Source organism: Stenella coeruleoalba (genome assembly GCF_951394435.1).
Source record: "Stenella coeruleoalba genome assembly, chromosome: 4".
Classification (NCBI taxonomy): Eukaryota; Metazoa; Chordata; class Mammalia; order Artiodactyla; family Delphinidae; genus Stenella; species Stenella coeruleoalba.
In genome coordinates this window covers 99630149-99644137 of record NC_137149.1, presented here as the reverse complement: position 1 = coordinate 99644137, position 13989 = coordinate 99630149, and the positions used below count along the sequence as shown (strand labels likewise).

Here is a 13989-nt window from a genome sequence, read left to right as displayed (position 1 = left end):
TCCTTGCTGGGTAGAGTAATCTTGTTTGTAGGTTCTTCCCTTTCATCACTTTATATATGTCTTGCTACTCCCTTCTGGCTTGCAGAGTTTCTGCTGAAAGATCTGCTGTTAACCTTATGGGGATTCCCCTGTATGTTATTTGTTGTTTTTCCCTTGCTGCTTTTAATATTTGTTCTTTGTATTTAATTTTTGATAGTTTGATTAATATGTGTCTTGGCATGTTTCTCCTTGGATTTATCCTGTATGGGACTCTCTGTGCTTCCTAAACTTATTTCCTTTCCCATATTAGGGAAGTTTTCAACTATAATCTCTTCACATATTTTCTTCTTCTCTTCTTCTTCTGGGACCCCTGTAATTCGAATGTTGGTGCGTTTAATGTTGTCCTGGAGGTCTCTAAGACTGTCCTCAATTCTTTTCATTCTTTTTTCTTTATTCTGTTCTGCAGTAGTTATTTCCACTATTTTATCTTCCAGGTCACTTATCGGTTCTTCTGCCTCAGTTATTCTACTTTTGATTCTTTCTAGAGAATTTTAAATTTCACTTATTGTGCTGTTCATCAGTTTGTTTGCTCTTTAGTTCTTCTAGGTCCTTGTTAAACGTTTCTTGTATTTTCTTCATTCTATTTCCAAGATTTTGGATCACCTTTACTATCATTACTGTGAGTTCTTTTTCAGGTAGCATGCCTATTTTCTCTGCATTTATTTCGTCTGGTGGGTTTTTTCCTTGTTCCTTCATCTGCTGTGTGTTTCTCTGTCTTCTTATTTTGCTTAACTTACTGTGTTTGGGGTCTCCTTTTCACAGGCTGCAGGTTCGTACTTCCCATTGTTTTTGGTGTCTGCCCCCAGTGGGTGAGGTTGGTTCAGTGGGTTGTGTAGGCTTCCTGGAGGAGGGGACTAGTGCCTGTGTTCTGGTGGATGAGGCTGGATCTTGTCTTTCTGGTGGGCAGGACTGTGCCTGGTGGTGTGTTTTGGGGTGTCTGTGACCTTACTATGATTTTAGGCAGCCTCTCTGCTAATGGTGAGGTTGTGTTCCTGTCTTGCTAGTTGTTTGGCTTAGGGTGTCCAGCACTGTAGCTTGCTGGTTGTTGAGTGGAGCTGGGTCTTAGCGTTGAGATGGAGATCTCTGGGAGAGCTTTCGCCGTTTGATATTACATGGAGCTGGGAGGTCTCTGGTGGATAATGTCCTGAACTCTCCTGCCTCAGAGGCACAGGCCTGACACCTGGCCGGAGCACCAAGACCCTGTCAGCCACATGGGTTTTGGTAAGTCTGAGGTCTTCTGCCAGCATTCGGTAGGTGTTCTGTAGGAGTTGTTCCACATATAGATGTATTTCTGATGTATTTGTGGGGAGGGAGGTGATCTCCACATCTTACTCCTCCACCATCTTGAAGGTCTCCTGAAAAAAAACTATTTCTAAAATGTATAAGAGGTCACCTCATGCCTTGGGACCCATCTTACAAACCCTCCATAAAACCTTTAACAGATAATTTTTTTTTAAATGTTCAACTTTCTTTTTAAAGATTTATTTATTATTTATTTATGTATTTAGTTTATTGTAGGCTGCGTTGGGTCTTACTTGTGGCATGCAGGATCTTTCATTGTGGCGTGCGGGCTCTTTGTTGTAGTGTGTGGGTTTCTCTTCTGTAGTAGTGGCACCCAGGCTCCAGAGCGTGTGGGCTCTGTAGTTTCTGCGGCACGTGGGCACTAGTTGAGGCACGCGGGCTTAGCTGTCCCACGGCATGTGGGATCTTAGATCCCTGGTCAGGGATCAAACCTGCATTCCCTGCATTGTAAGGTGGATTCTTTACCACTGGACCACCAGGGAAGTCCCTACATATAATTTTTAAGAGAGTAAGGAATGGATTCCAAAGTTCTCACTCTAAAAGATGCCATTAAGCATTAAAGAGATTTTTCTTTTCAGCACCTACAAAGACAAGGTAATGTTATTGGCAGTGTATCTCTAGGGGAAATGTTTATAACCCTATTCCACTGGAGGGAAGAGTATGGTGGAAACGCTCTCCTCTGTACCTACTGAGCTCAGTTCCCACAGAGAGTGGGAAGGTGCCTGAAGGAGGCTAGGAAAGGAACTGAGCAGACTCCTCTCAGCCAGGCTAGTCTCCCTTTTCATCATCTCTGCTTGGTTCCTGTTCTACTATGTAAGTACAGAGGAGCCAAGCTCAGGCAAGCTTTCTAGAGGCAGGTATGGCAGCCCATTTCTCTCTCTGCTCTGTGGGCCTAAAATGCGTAAAGAAGTAACTCTGGGCAGACGGGTCTGCTCTCTAGATCCAAGCGCACCTCGGACTGCTTCTTCCAAGGTCTCATCATCAGAGAAAATATTACAAGTGACGACTGCAGATCCAAGTGCACTTTCTAAGCTTTACCAACATAAAGTGGATGTTTATTTACCTTCATCTGCTCATTTCTTCTCATTTTGTCATATTGGTTCAGAACTCAGGAGGGGAAAAGAGGCCTTTTTTGTTTTGTTTTGTTTTTTACTGGTCCCTTTAAATCCAAAATAGATGGAAATGAGAGAGGGCAGAACTTATTAGCCTTGTCTGCTCTTTATAAAGTCTACACAGTGCTTTCCTATCTCTAAAAGTTCAAAGCTTTAAGAAAATAAATCTTACTGGTAAGATAAATAAGTAAACGAATAAATTAATATTGTTGGTAAGATAAGTTTAGGCCAAGAACACAAGTCCTGTGACTGAGGGAATAAAATTTATATTTACTGAGTGCTTATGATGTGTCAGGCACTAGTCTAGTCCCTTATGCATTAAATCATTTAATTTGTACAAAAATCTTCTTCTTCTTCTTCTTCTTATCCCCATTCTACAGATAAGTAAACCAAAGAACAGGAGCTCAAGTAACTGGCCCAGGATCAGAAAGCTAGCAAGCGCCAGACCTGGGACACAAATTCAAGTCTAGCTCTGGAGAGCAGGCTTAATTAATATGCCACACTGCCTCAATATAACAGCAGTAGAATCACAGTAGAAAACTGCTCTGCAGAATGTTTCCAAAGCCTTGTGGCATAAAATTCTAAGGGTCATATCAATAAATTAAAGTTTTAATATAATTTAAGAATCTACATCCAAAAATAAAGCCCCCAGAACTGAGTAATATGGAAGGTGTTTTAAAGTCATAACAATGAACAATGATTTTTTCCTTCTGAAAAAAATCTGATTAGATAGCGTTTCCTGACTAGTGCTTTAACTTGCTTATTTTAGACCAAAATTTTTTTTTGAAGTATAGACGATTTACAATATTATATTAGTTTCAGGTGTACAACATAGTGATTCAATATTTTTATAGATTATACTTTATAAATATAAAATCTATATATAAAATATGTAGATTATATACTTTTATATATTATAACCTTAAAGTTATTATAAAATATTGGCTATATTCCCTATACTATACAATATATTCTTGTAGCTTATTTATTTTATACATAATAATTTGTACCTCTTAATCCCCTACCCCTATCTTGCCCCTCCCCACTGTTAACCACTAGTTTGTTCTCTATATCTGTGAGTCTGTTTCTGTTTTGTTTTATATTCATTTGTTTGTTTCATTTTTTAGATTCCACATTTAAATAAGATACAGTATTTGTCTTTCTCTCTCAGATTTATTTCACTAAGCACAATACCTTCCAGGTCCATCTATGTTGTTGTACTTAACCAAATTTTTCTCACTGTATGTAATAGGATAGTTATAATTTGAGAAAGAGAAGATAAAGTCTTTGCCACCTAAAAAATTTTATTTAAGGTTTCTCATAGAAACGTCTAATGCTACTGAAGAAAAAAATATGTCGCTTAGCTGTTGGTAAGTTAGGGGAAAAAAAATTAATCAGAAGTAAAATATGAGGTTATTTTTCCATTCTAATTTTAGGGACTTTTCTAAGAGTTTTCACATGTATATTCTTACTTGATCTTCAGGGTAATTGTGAGCTAAAAGGGGAAACACTCTAATTTGCCAGTTAGGGAACTGGGCCTCTTGGAGGTCAAGTGACTTACTTGCTCAGGAGCACGTGACATGTAAACTGCTATACCAAGCACTCTTCTAACTGATTTTACTTGCATTACTTCATTACTCCTTTCAACAACCCCATGTGCTAGGTATGGAGTTATTATTATAGATAAAGAAATGGAGGCAATGAAAGAGTAAATAATAGGGTCATATTTGTTATTTCATTGTCAACTGCAACCACATCTTTGCTAGGCTAACATCCCCACAGTTTACTGTTAGTTCATTATTAGTACTGGTCTCCTGACCCGTGTTCTTTATGTCATCTACCCCATCACCCCAAGGAGAAAATAAAACCCTTGAAGGCAGGAACTTGCCAATCTGGCACACATAAATCAATGCCTGGCAGATATAAATCTTTGTCTAGCTCTGGCACATACGTAGTACCCAAATTGTTTGATGAATGAATAAATGATGAATATCACGCTACCTGCTAAACATTAACTCTAGGCTAGCCCAGACAAAACATTCACAAAAGAAAGCAAAATATTTGATCAGCCCAGGTTCTATGACTTCATATTCCAACTGGATAACTGAGACCCCTCAGATAAGCCAGCTGGCCATTCCTGGTCAGAACAAGGAGTCCTATAGTAGATATTATCTGAAAAGTCAAGTCCTTTATTTCCAGGCTCCAGAGAAATTATTTTCCACTAATACACTCTACTAAATTCTATAAGTAAATCAGAAAACTTCCAAAACACTTACCTCCTCTGTCAGTTTAGTGTTGGATTTTTCTAACGCATCCACTTTTGCCTGAAGGTTGTTTACAGTAGCACTATCAAGAGAAGAAAAAACATAATATAGTCTCTTTTGATAAACAGAGCAATATCCTGTACTTTCTTTTAAAATACTCATTATACTTTCATTGTTTACTGTCCATAATTCTTGACAGACTTGTAGGCTCTAAGACAGCTTAGAAGGTGATGTGAGTCTTACCTGCTCCATTCTTGGCACTGAAGTTTGTATTTAATAAGTATTTGTTGATGAAATAAAAGAGTTGATGCACTACACAGTAAACTTTACTTAAATAATAATAATAGTAATAGTAATAATAATAATGGGCTACATGAATTATGATGTGCTTGCCATACACCAAGCACTCTTCTGATTTTACTTGCATTATTTCATTACTCCTTTCAACAACCCCATGTGCTAGGTAGGGGGTTGTTATTATAGATAAAGAAATGGAGGCATTGAAAGAGTAAATAATAGGGTCATATTTGTATTTGTCAACTGTAACCACATCTTTGCTAGGTTAACATCTCCACAGTTTACTGTCAGTTCATTATTAGTACTCAGTCCCCAGAGAAAATGTACTTAAATTGTTCTTGAATTTTCTAGATGGAACCAAGACTATAATTTATATGGATACTGGTATAGTCACATTTTAGGTCTTACTTAAATTAAAATGATTATCTTTCATAAGAGAACTATAAATAAGGTAATTAATGGGTATATTAATTCTTCTGAATTATTCAACAGTTTTTAGACCATCAGTACACTTGAGAATACCAATAAATTTTGGATAGCTCTCCTCAGGAAAGAAGAGATTGTTTTATAACCTGGTCATGAAAAATACTTGGTGAGTACTTGGTAAATTAATGGTAGTGATGGTGGAAAAAGGGTAAATTAATACTATCAATCCAGTGGATGAGAAGTGCAAGGGACCAACGAGATACAATTAAAGGTACTAAAGTGATGAGTGCTTTACCCAAGATTTAGTCCTGAAATATGTGGCTGGATCTACCGAACCAAGAAGACCTCCAATTTCAACTATGTCACAAACTTAAGAGTTCTTAACTGAATATATTTACATAATCACTAAAATTCTAATTACATACTGATTTTATATTGCTTTTCATTAAAGCTCACCGAACACTTAAATGCCACATATCCAGTGTCTAGCTCAGTGCCTGGTAAGCAGTAATTCTATATATATTTGTTGAGTATTGTCTGAATTTATCCTAACTGCTCATCAGTTTACCTTTCCCTTCCCCCACACCAAAACCCCCAGTAAAGTAATAGTATTTATTCATTCTTTACTTCAGATGTCTGTTGAGTTCTTCTACATAGTTCTTCTGATCCAGAATTGCAGTAATCTGGCCATCTCTGAGGGAAAAAAAAAAAAATAGAAAACAAGTAAATAATATTAGAAATACCAAGATGCCCCACCCCTAATCTTTTCATAAAACATAGAAAGGAAATTATGGCACAGACACACTGTATCAGAAGACAGACCTGATGTATAATCCCCTTGGCATATCAACAAGACACTTGGAGGTTTAAAATGGAAACCACCCCTGCATATTAATAAAGCTCTTGCTATAGCTTATATATCTTAATAACTTAGGTTATAGGTATAATGTACAATCTATTAGAGGCATTTAAAGAATAAAAAGTTTCTTCTCACAACTGATAGATTTTTATTTTAGCTTTGTTAGTATTATTTATCATAACAATTTTCCATTTGTCATAGGAATTGAATTAAGCTTATTTGGGTGAAATAATTATTGTTCTCAAAGGCTATATATTTATTTGCCTTTAACTGCTGTTTGGCTTCAAAGTGAATGGCATAAAAGGCTTTCACAAAGATCAGGTGTTTATTATTACATGAGTAAATTAAGTGTGGAAAAAGAAGGTTCACTTCTGGGACCAGATAATCTAGAATAGGTGAAAGTTAAACAGACAGACTTTTCAACTGAAAAACAAAATTCAAGGCCACATACCTCTATGACTACTAAAAGGACAAGCAATATAATCTTAGCTCAATGCCTAAGGTTAAAAACTTCAGACTAATTATGCTTTCAACTGCTAAATTTATAAAGGTAAAAGGTGAGTTTCTGATCGCTAATTTCCAAGTACCATATGAATATTTTTAAAACTTTAAATTTTGAAATTATTTTAGATTTACAGAAGTTGTAAAAGTAGTGCCCAGTTTCCATACACTCGGCTCCCCGTAACATTAGCATTTTACATAATCCCATGATGCACAGGTAATAGTGCAAATTTTAAGCAAACCGACAATGCAATCCTTCTGGTCAAGAAAACCATGTTTCCAAACATTACTTTTAAGAGATGAAGCATTTGATTCCTTTTATAAAAATTTTTATTTTGTTTGCCCCTGAGCCACATAGTAGGAAAATCTACTTAACTAAAATCCCTTTTAGGGTTTAGCAGGCATAATTGTCAGATATTTTTGACAAGATTCTATTAAAGCTATCTCATCAGAAATTCTTTCAGCACATCTGTTAAAGCAGTACTGTTGTAAACTTTAAATACTATCAAAGAACATTAAAGAAAAAAGAAAACTAATTTTCTTTGTACATACCCTTCACTACCTTTACTGCTGTTCCCATCCTTGAGATACATTGAAAAATCTATAACTCCAACCTACAGAGAGAATGTTCAGAATTCAATATAAAATTAGATACTTTTCCCAAGGCATAACACAATGTCTCTTTTTAGGTACTCAAAATAGTATTACGGTCATGACAACTACTAGAAATTTTTAATAAAAATTTAATGTTTTATTATAATCAAGAATTGACGGTTGTAAAGCAATTATATCCCAATAAAGATGTTAAAAAAAAAAAATTGACGGGACTTCCCTGGTGGCGCAGTGGTTAAGAATCCGCCTGCCAATTCAGGGGACACGGGTTCGATTCCTGGTCCGGGAAGATCCCACATGCCGCGGAGCAACTAAGCCTGTGTGTCACAACTTCTGAGCCTGTGCTCTACAGCCTGTAAGCCACAACTACTGAGCCTGTGTGCTGCAACTACTGAAGCCCACGCGCCTAGATCCCACGCTCCACAACAAGAGAAGCGACAGCAATGAGAAGCCTGTACACTGCAACGAAGAGTAGCCCCTGCTCGCCACAGCTAGAGAAAGCCCGTGCGCAGCAACGAAGACCCAACGTAGCCAACAAAAGAGAAGAAAAAAAAAGTTGGAAAAGGTAACTTAAAAAAAAAAATGCTCCTCCTTAAAAAAAAAAAAAGAATTGGCAAGGGTTGTAAATAAAGAACCAAGATTAAGTCAGTAGGACATGGCTAAGAAAGTCAACTGAATACTTAATATAAATTAAGGTTTAACATTTCTTTCTCTCTTGCTTATTTAAAATATTCTGCTACTAAACCCCTGTGTATATATTTTGGCTTATATGTGTGTACATATATTAGGTTGGCCAAAAAGTTTGTTTGGGTTTTTCCATAAGATGCTACGGCAAACACATATACATATGTTTGCTGCTGAACCACACAGCACACAGCATATATATATATATTTTACCCTGTGCAAAATATTTTTAACAGGGATCACAGTTAAGACAAGAATTTGAAAAACATTCATTATGCATAAATAAGCCAAGCTGGAAGGAAAAACAAACAGATTTTTTTATATTCACATCAAAAATAAAGAAAATCCTATTTATGGCTCATAGAAGTTCCCCTAATTTGGTTGGTATAATCTGATCAATCCAAATTCTGAGATAACAGAACTCAGAGTGACACACTAGGTAACCAAGTATCTTCCTCATACCTGAGAGTCCAAATCTTCTCCTTTCATACAGAAATTGGCATCAATGACATTCAGACCCACCAACAGACCAGCAATTATGGCTCCCTCTTCTTCCATCATGAGGGCATTGGGTTCATAGAATTCACTGTAAGAGAAATCCATGAAACAGTCTACTGTAATAAAACCTCAAGAATCCAATGATGTAACCATGAGACAAGGAGAAAAGCACTTGCCTCGTGGTTAAATATGGCCATCTATAATAACAGCAAAAAAGTAAAAACAAGGATTACTTGGATACTTTATTTTAGATAATAGGGATATGAACAGACTCTAGATAATAGACAGTCCAGCTGAAAGAAAAGTGATTAGAATGGTATTTTCACTGAAGTGAGCATTCATGCTTCTGCCACATATCTGTATTTGTAACGCACCAGGGGATAATTTTTCAATCTTTCATGCGTCTTAAAAAAACCGATTATTTTGTTTTTAAAAAATTGCCTTTTTTCTGATCCGCTTTATTTTTTAAATTTAATTTTATATATATTTAAAATTGTTTTATTTTATATTGGAGTATAGTTGACTTACAATGTTATGTTAGTTTCAGGTATACAGCAAAGTGATTTAGTAATACATATACTATATTGTTGTATGCAATAGTAGTTCATTCACTTTCACCTCTGGACAGTATTCCATGGTAGGGATATACCACAATGGATTCATTCTATTTGCTGTTTCAGTTGTGCAGGCTACAGTGCTTTGCTGAACACTACTGCACATGGGTTTGGGTACATATACACATGCATTTCTGTTAGACATACCTAGGGTGTGAAAGTGCTGAGTCAAAGTAAGTGAAAATATGTATTAAAAAGTGTTCCCGGGCTTCCCTGGTGGCGCAGTGGTTGAGAGTCCACCTGCCAATGCAGGGGACACGGGTTCGTGCCCGGGTCCGGGAAGATCCCATGTGCCGCGGAGCGGCTGGGCCCGTGAGCCATGGCTGCTGAGCCTGCGCGTGAGCCTGTGCTCCGCAACGGGAGAGGCCGCAACAGCGAGAGGCCCGCATACCGCAAAAAAAAAAAAAAAAAAAGTGTTCCGTCTAGTTCGTAAGACTGAATGCATTTACTCTAGTGCTCTGCTGGATGAAGAGCTAATTCTTCAGACCCCAATTGAATCATATAAATTTGTAGCCGCCTACGGCTTGAACACTAGACCCTACACCACTTTAAGGCTTGATCCTTGGAAAGTTGAGCCTTCCCCTTGTGGAAATAAATAAGCTCTCCAGAATGGTTACTGTTCCTCTTTCCCCTGATTTGTTTAATTTTCTGAGGCAAGAAAACAGCAATCAATGGCACACGCAGCTGCAGCAACATTAAAACAATGCTCCATGTTAGGATCTGCAGTGCAATTTTTTGTAAAAACTAGGATCTTGAAAAATTCAGCCATGTCTTTAAATTCTCGATTACTTATTCTTCTTACAATATTTCTCAGAGGCAGTCTGCTACACTTGAATTTCTTTTAGTAAATATTAATGACCTATAAAGTATATATTAAAAAGTACACAAATCATACAATACAGTGGAATGAGTTTTCACACAGAGAACACACCTATGTAACCAGCACTATATTAAAAATCAGTACATCATCAGAACCTCCAAAGCCACCTTGTGCTCCCTTCTACTCCGCATTTACTACCCCTACCCTGCCAATGGTAGCTCTTTCCTGACTTCTATCATGAAAGATAAATTGTGTACGTTTCTGAACTTTATATAAACGGAATAATGCAGAATGTATTTTTCATGTCTGGTTTCATTTGCCCAACATTACACTTGTGAGATTAATCCATATGGCTGTGTGTAGCTGCTATATGGTATTTCATTGTATGAGTATACCATAATTTACCTACCCATTCTACTGTGAATAGATACTTGGGGTCTATTACAAACATTTGGGGCTGGTACAAACACTGTAATAACTATGAACATTCTTGTTCATGTCTTTTGTTGGATATAACTATGCATTTTTTATTGGATATAACAACTAGAAGCAGAATCCTCGATCACAAGGAATGCTCATGATCAGCTTTACTAGAGGATGACAAACAGTTTTCTTAAATTTCTATACCAATTCACTCATCAGCAGGACATTAAAGTAACTTCACATCCTCACCAACACCTGCGATGACGTGTCTTTTTCATTTTACCCATTCTGGTGGTTGTGTGAGGTTATCACACTCTTGTTTTAACTTGAATTTACAACATGGCTAATGAAGTTAGGTATCTTTTAATATTTTTACTGGCCATTTCAATTTTCTTCTTCTGTGAGAGGCTTGTTCAAGTCCTTTACCCAGTTCTGTCTTTGCTCGTCTGCCTTTTTCTTTTTGGACTGATGGAGTTCTTTATACACCATGAGTATGCATAATTTGTTGAATATATGTATTATGTATTGCAAATATCTCCTTTAGAGTTATCGGTTACCTCTCACTCTTAATCTCAAGAGTGACTTTTGACGGACAGAAGTTCTTCATTTTAATGTAACCAATTTAGCCATTTTCTCCTTTACAGGTAGAACTTTTTGTGTTTAAGAAATTTTTGTCTACTTTATGTTTCTTCTAAAAGCTTTATTGTTTTCTCATTCCCATTTGTACCTATGACCCAACTGGAAATTTTTTTGTGTGCTGTATTTGAATTTAATGTTACACGTCAACTTCCTGTCTTAGTGAGCCTGGGTATATGCTAAGGTGTCAAAAGCCTTCCCTGTTAAGTTTTGACCTGTCCTGCAAAGGACCATACATATGCCACAGAGACAGTGTGAACACACTTAATATAAAAACATCTGTTCTTGCGTATGTGTGTGTGTGATGTGGGAGAAGGTATTAGCTGAGCTACGTGAAATTGTCGTGAATCGAATGTTTCTGACCCCCCAAAATGATAAATTTATATGCTTCAGCCTCATATGATATAGAACATGGGGAGAAAAAGAAGGAAGCTCAACGAGAAGATCTTCATACCTGAGAAGTTCCTTTTTATTGATCAGAGCTTTCATATACTCTGAAAGTTTCTTTTGCATCAATGCCAAACGAAGCCAGGCTCTTCCTCTGCCTACTGGTGTCCTACAAAAACATAGAAACCAACTAAAAGTAGCAGAGCTAGAGGCCACAGTGGGACAGGTCCATTTACTCCCGCTAACGGGCCCCCCCAGTGTAAGGTGCACAGGACGTGCCCCTCACAGCCTCTCCCACCACACTCCTGTGGGAGGACTTCTGTGTGGGCCAGTGGGAGCCAGGGGTGTGTTTGGGACAAATGCTCTCGTGAGGAATTAATTACTGAATGAGACTATGATTTGAAGATAAGACCTCTGGAAGGCCAAACTGAAAATGCTCCATCAGACTAGTTTTGGTAAATCCTCATAAATTTAGTGAGGATCATGTAAGCACCCGAATAACAATAATCAGGACACAGGCCACTTAGACCTCTACTTGATTACAATTAGACCAATCTAATTTGGGAAGGTGATTACCACTCTTTTTCAAGTCCCAAGGAGGTTCCGGGTGTCAGATCCTGAGGCTCACTTGACAACTGTTTTAATCTTGGTTCTCATCAAACACATTGTTTGTCTTAAGTCCAACACGCCACCTCCCTAGATCTAACTTCTTGAGACTCACTAGCTGATACCCACAAGTGTTTTTAAAAAAAAGAGAACATTTGGTATTTTAACATGAAGACAACCTTTCTTAGATTAAGAATAATTATCCCTCACACTTCTCATTATTCTATGCTACCAGTTCTCTCGTAACATCACTTATTCATAACAGCATTTTGCATTCTGGACTGTCATGAAATAAATTATTATGATCACCGTTGTCTTTAGTCTCATTCCTAAAGGAGGTAGTTAAGAAGAATGTTTTCCCTGACACACAGAATTGAACCTTAAACTTACTTAAGTCCTGGAAGGTCTTTAACACTTGCTGTTATCTCTGCAGCTTCTGGAACAAGCTTTTCTACCAGTTCTAGAGGGCCCCAGAAGGATTTATTTTGTCCAAGAAAAGTTTTCTTAGCTAAGGCGATAAAAACAAAGCAATATTTTAACATTTTCCACAACATAAACACACTCTCAACACACACATACCCTCTCCCATCTATTCAGTGCGCTTTTCCGGGAATTAATCCCAGGTTATCAGACAGTTCTAAAATTATTCATGCTTTCATAATAGATAACATTTCATAAAAATCAAAAATCCCCTACTTTCCAAGACTCGGTCCTTCCTCTTTCAGGAAGAATTTATGGACTAGCTGTATAATAACGATAAAATATTTTAACAATATCATGCTTAAAGCCGTGTGGTATTAGTGAAGAAAACAGTCCAGGGGAAAAGAATATGTAATCCAAGAACAGGTTATCAAAGATTGGAGCAGGAGGAGGAAAAGAAGCCAAGGTGAACAAGACCAGGTCCTGTCCTCAAAAGCTCACAGTTGGGCTTCCCTGGGCTTCCCAGAGCCATGGCCACTGGGCCTGCGCAACCGGAGCCTGTGCTCCGCAGCGGGAGAGGCCAAAACAGTGAGAGGCCCGCGTACCGCAAAAAAACAAAAGAAAAAGACTCTTATTCTTTGGCTCCACCAGGAATGCTTCTCTTCTGGAGCATGTATTGCTAGGAAACAGGTGTGTGCACATTTGTATTTGGAGGCCACGGTCTACCTTTCAAGCCGTGTTTCAGGCAGTGCTCCATCACCACAAAGAACTGCTGGAGCGGTGCGTAGTCAGAGTCCAGAGTTCTCCCTAGGTTCAGAGCAGATTCAATCAAGCCCTTGATACTCAGCTTGGCCATGTTCATCAGGTTCATGCGTTCGTTAGCCATGAGATAATTAGGATCTGCAGCCAAAGGAGAAAAGGATGAAGCCTGGTTACTGGAAATAGCGCATTAAAATATTCAGTATAAGTTCACTGTGTTGACATTTGCATTGATGGCACAAAAGCAATAGCGGGTAAGACTGTTGGTGTCTTGGCAAGAATCAAGGCCTTGGCACCAAATTATACTATTAGTTGTTGTATTCTTCCCCACCATGTGCTTTCCTTTTTTTTTTTTAAAAAAAGATGCCAGTCTCCCTTAGGAATATTCTTGGTGAAACAGTAAAAAATGTATTTATTTTATAAAATTTTGAGCCTTGAGTACAGTCTTTTAATATTCTCACCACTGCCTCTGTTACCAGCCTAACTTGGGTCCGTCACAACTCAGTACTGCACAGTCTTCACACTGGGCTGCTTCCACCCTTGCCCTGCCTCACCCATTCTCTACAGCTTGTGAAGCGCTCTAAAAAATAAAGCTGGGCTTCCCTGGTGGCGCAGTGGTTGAGAGTCCGCCTGCCGATGCGGGGGACGCGGGTTCGTGCCCGGTCCGGGAAGATCCCACATGCCGCGGAGCGGCTGGGCCCGTGAGCCATGGCCGCTGAGCCTGCGCGTC

At 38.1% G+C, this 13989-nt stretch overlaps 1 protein-coding gene across 5 annotated transcripts in view; it reads right to left on the bottom strand.

Moving 5' to 3' along the window:
• Positions 1–13989, bottom strand: part of RUFY3 (RUN and FYVE domain containing 3) — an 84755-nt gene that overhangs the window by 23603 nt on the left and 47163 nt on the right. For all 5 annotated transcript variants that reach the window (XM_079919766.1, XM_079919769.1, XM_079919767.1 and 2 more), the window contains exons 2-8: positions 13227–13400; positions 12471–12588; positions 11542–11643; positions 8559–8682; positions 7353–7414; positions 6068–6133; positions 4730–4799 (exon numbers count right to left, since the gene is read on the bottom strand). In XM_079919766.1, the coding sequence (XP_079775892.1) occupies positions 4730–4799; positions 6068–6133; positions 7353–7414; positions 8559–8682; positions 11542–11643; positions 12471–12588; positions 13227–13400 (716 nt within the window). The remainder of the gene's footprint in view (positions 1–4729; positions 4800–6067; positions 6134–7352; positions 7415–8558; positions 8683–11541; positions 11644–12470; positions 12589–13226; positions 13401–13989) is intronic.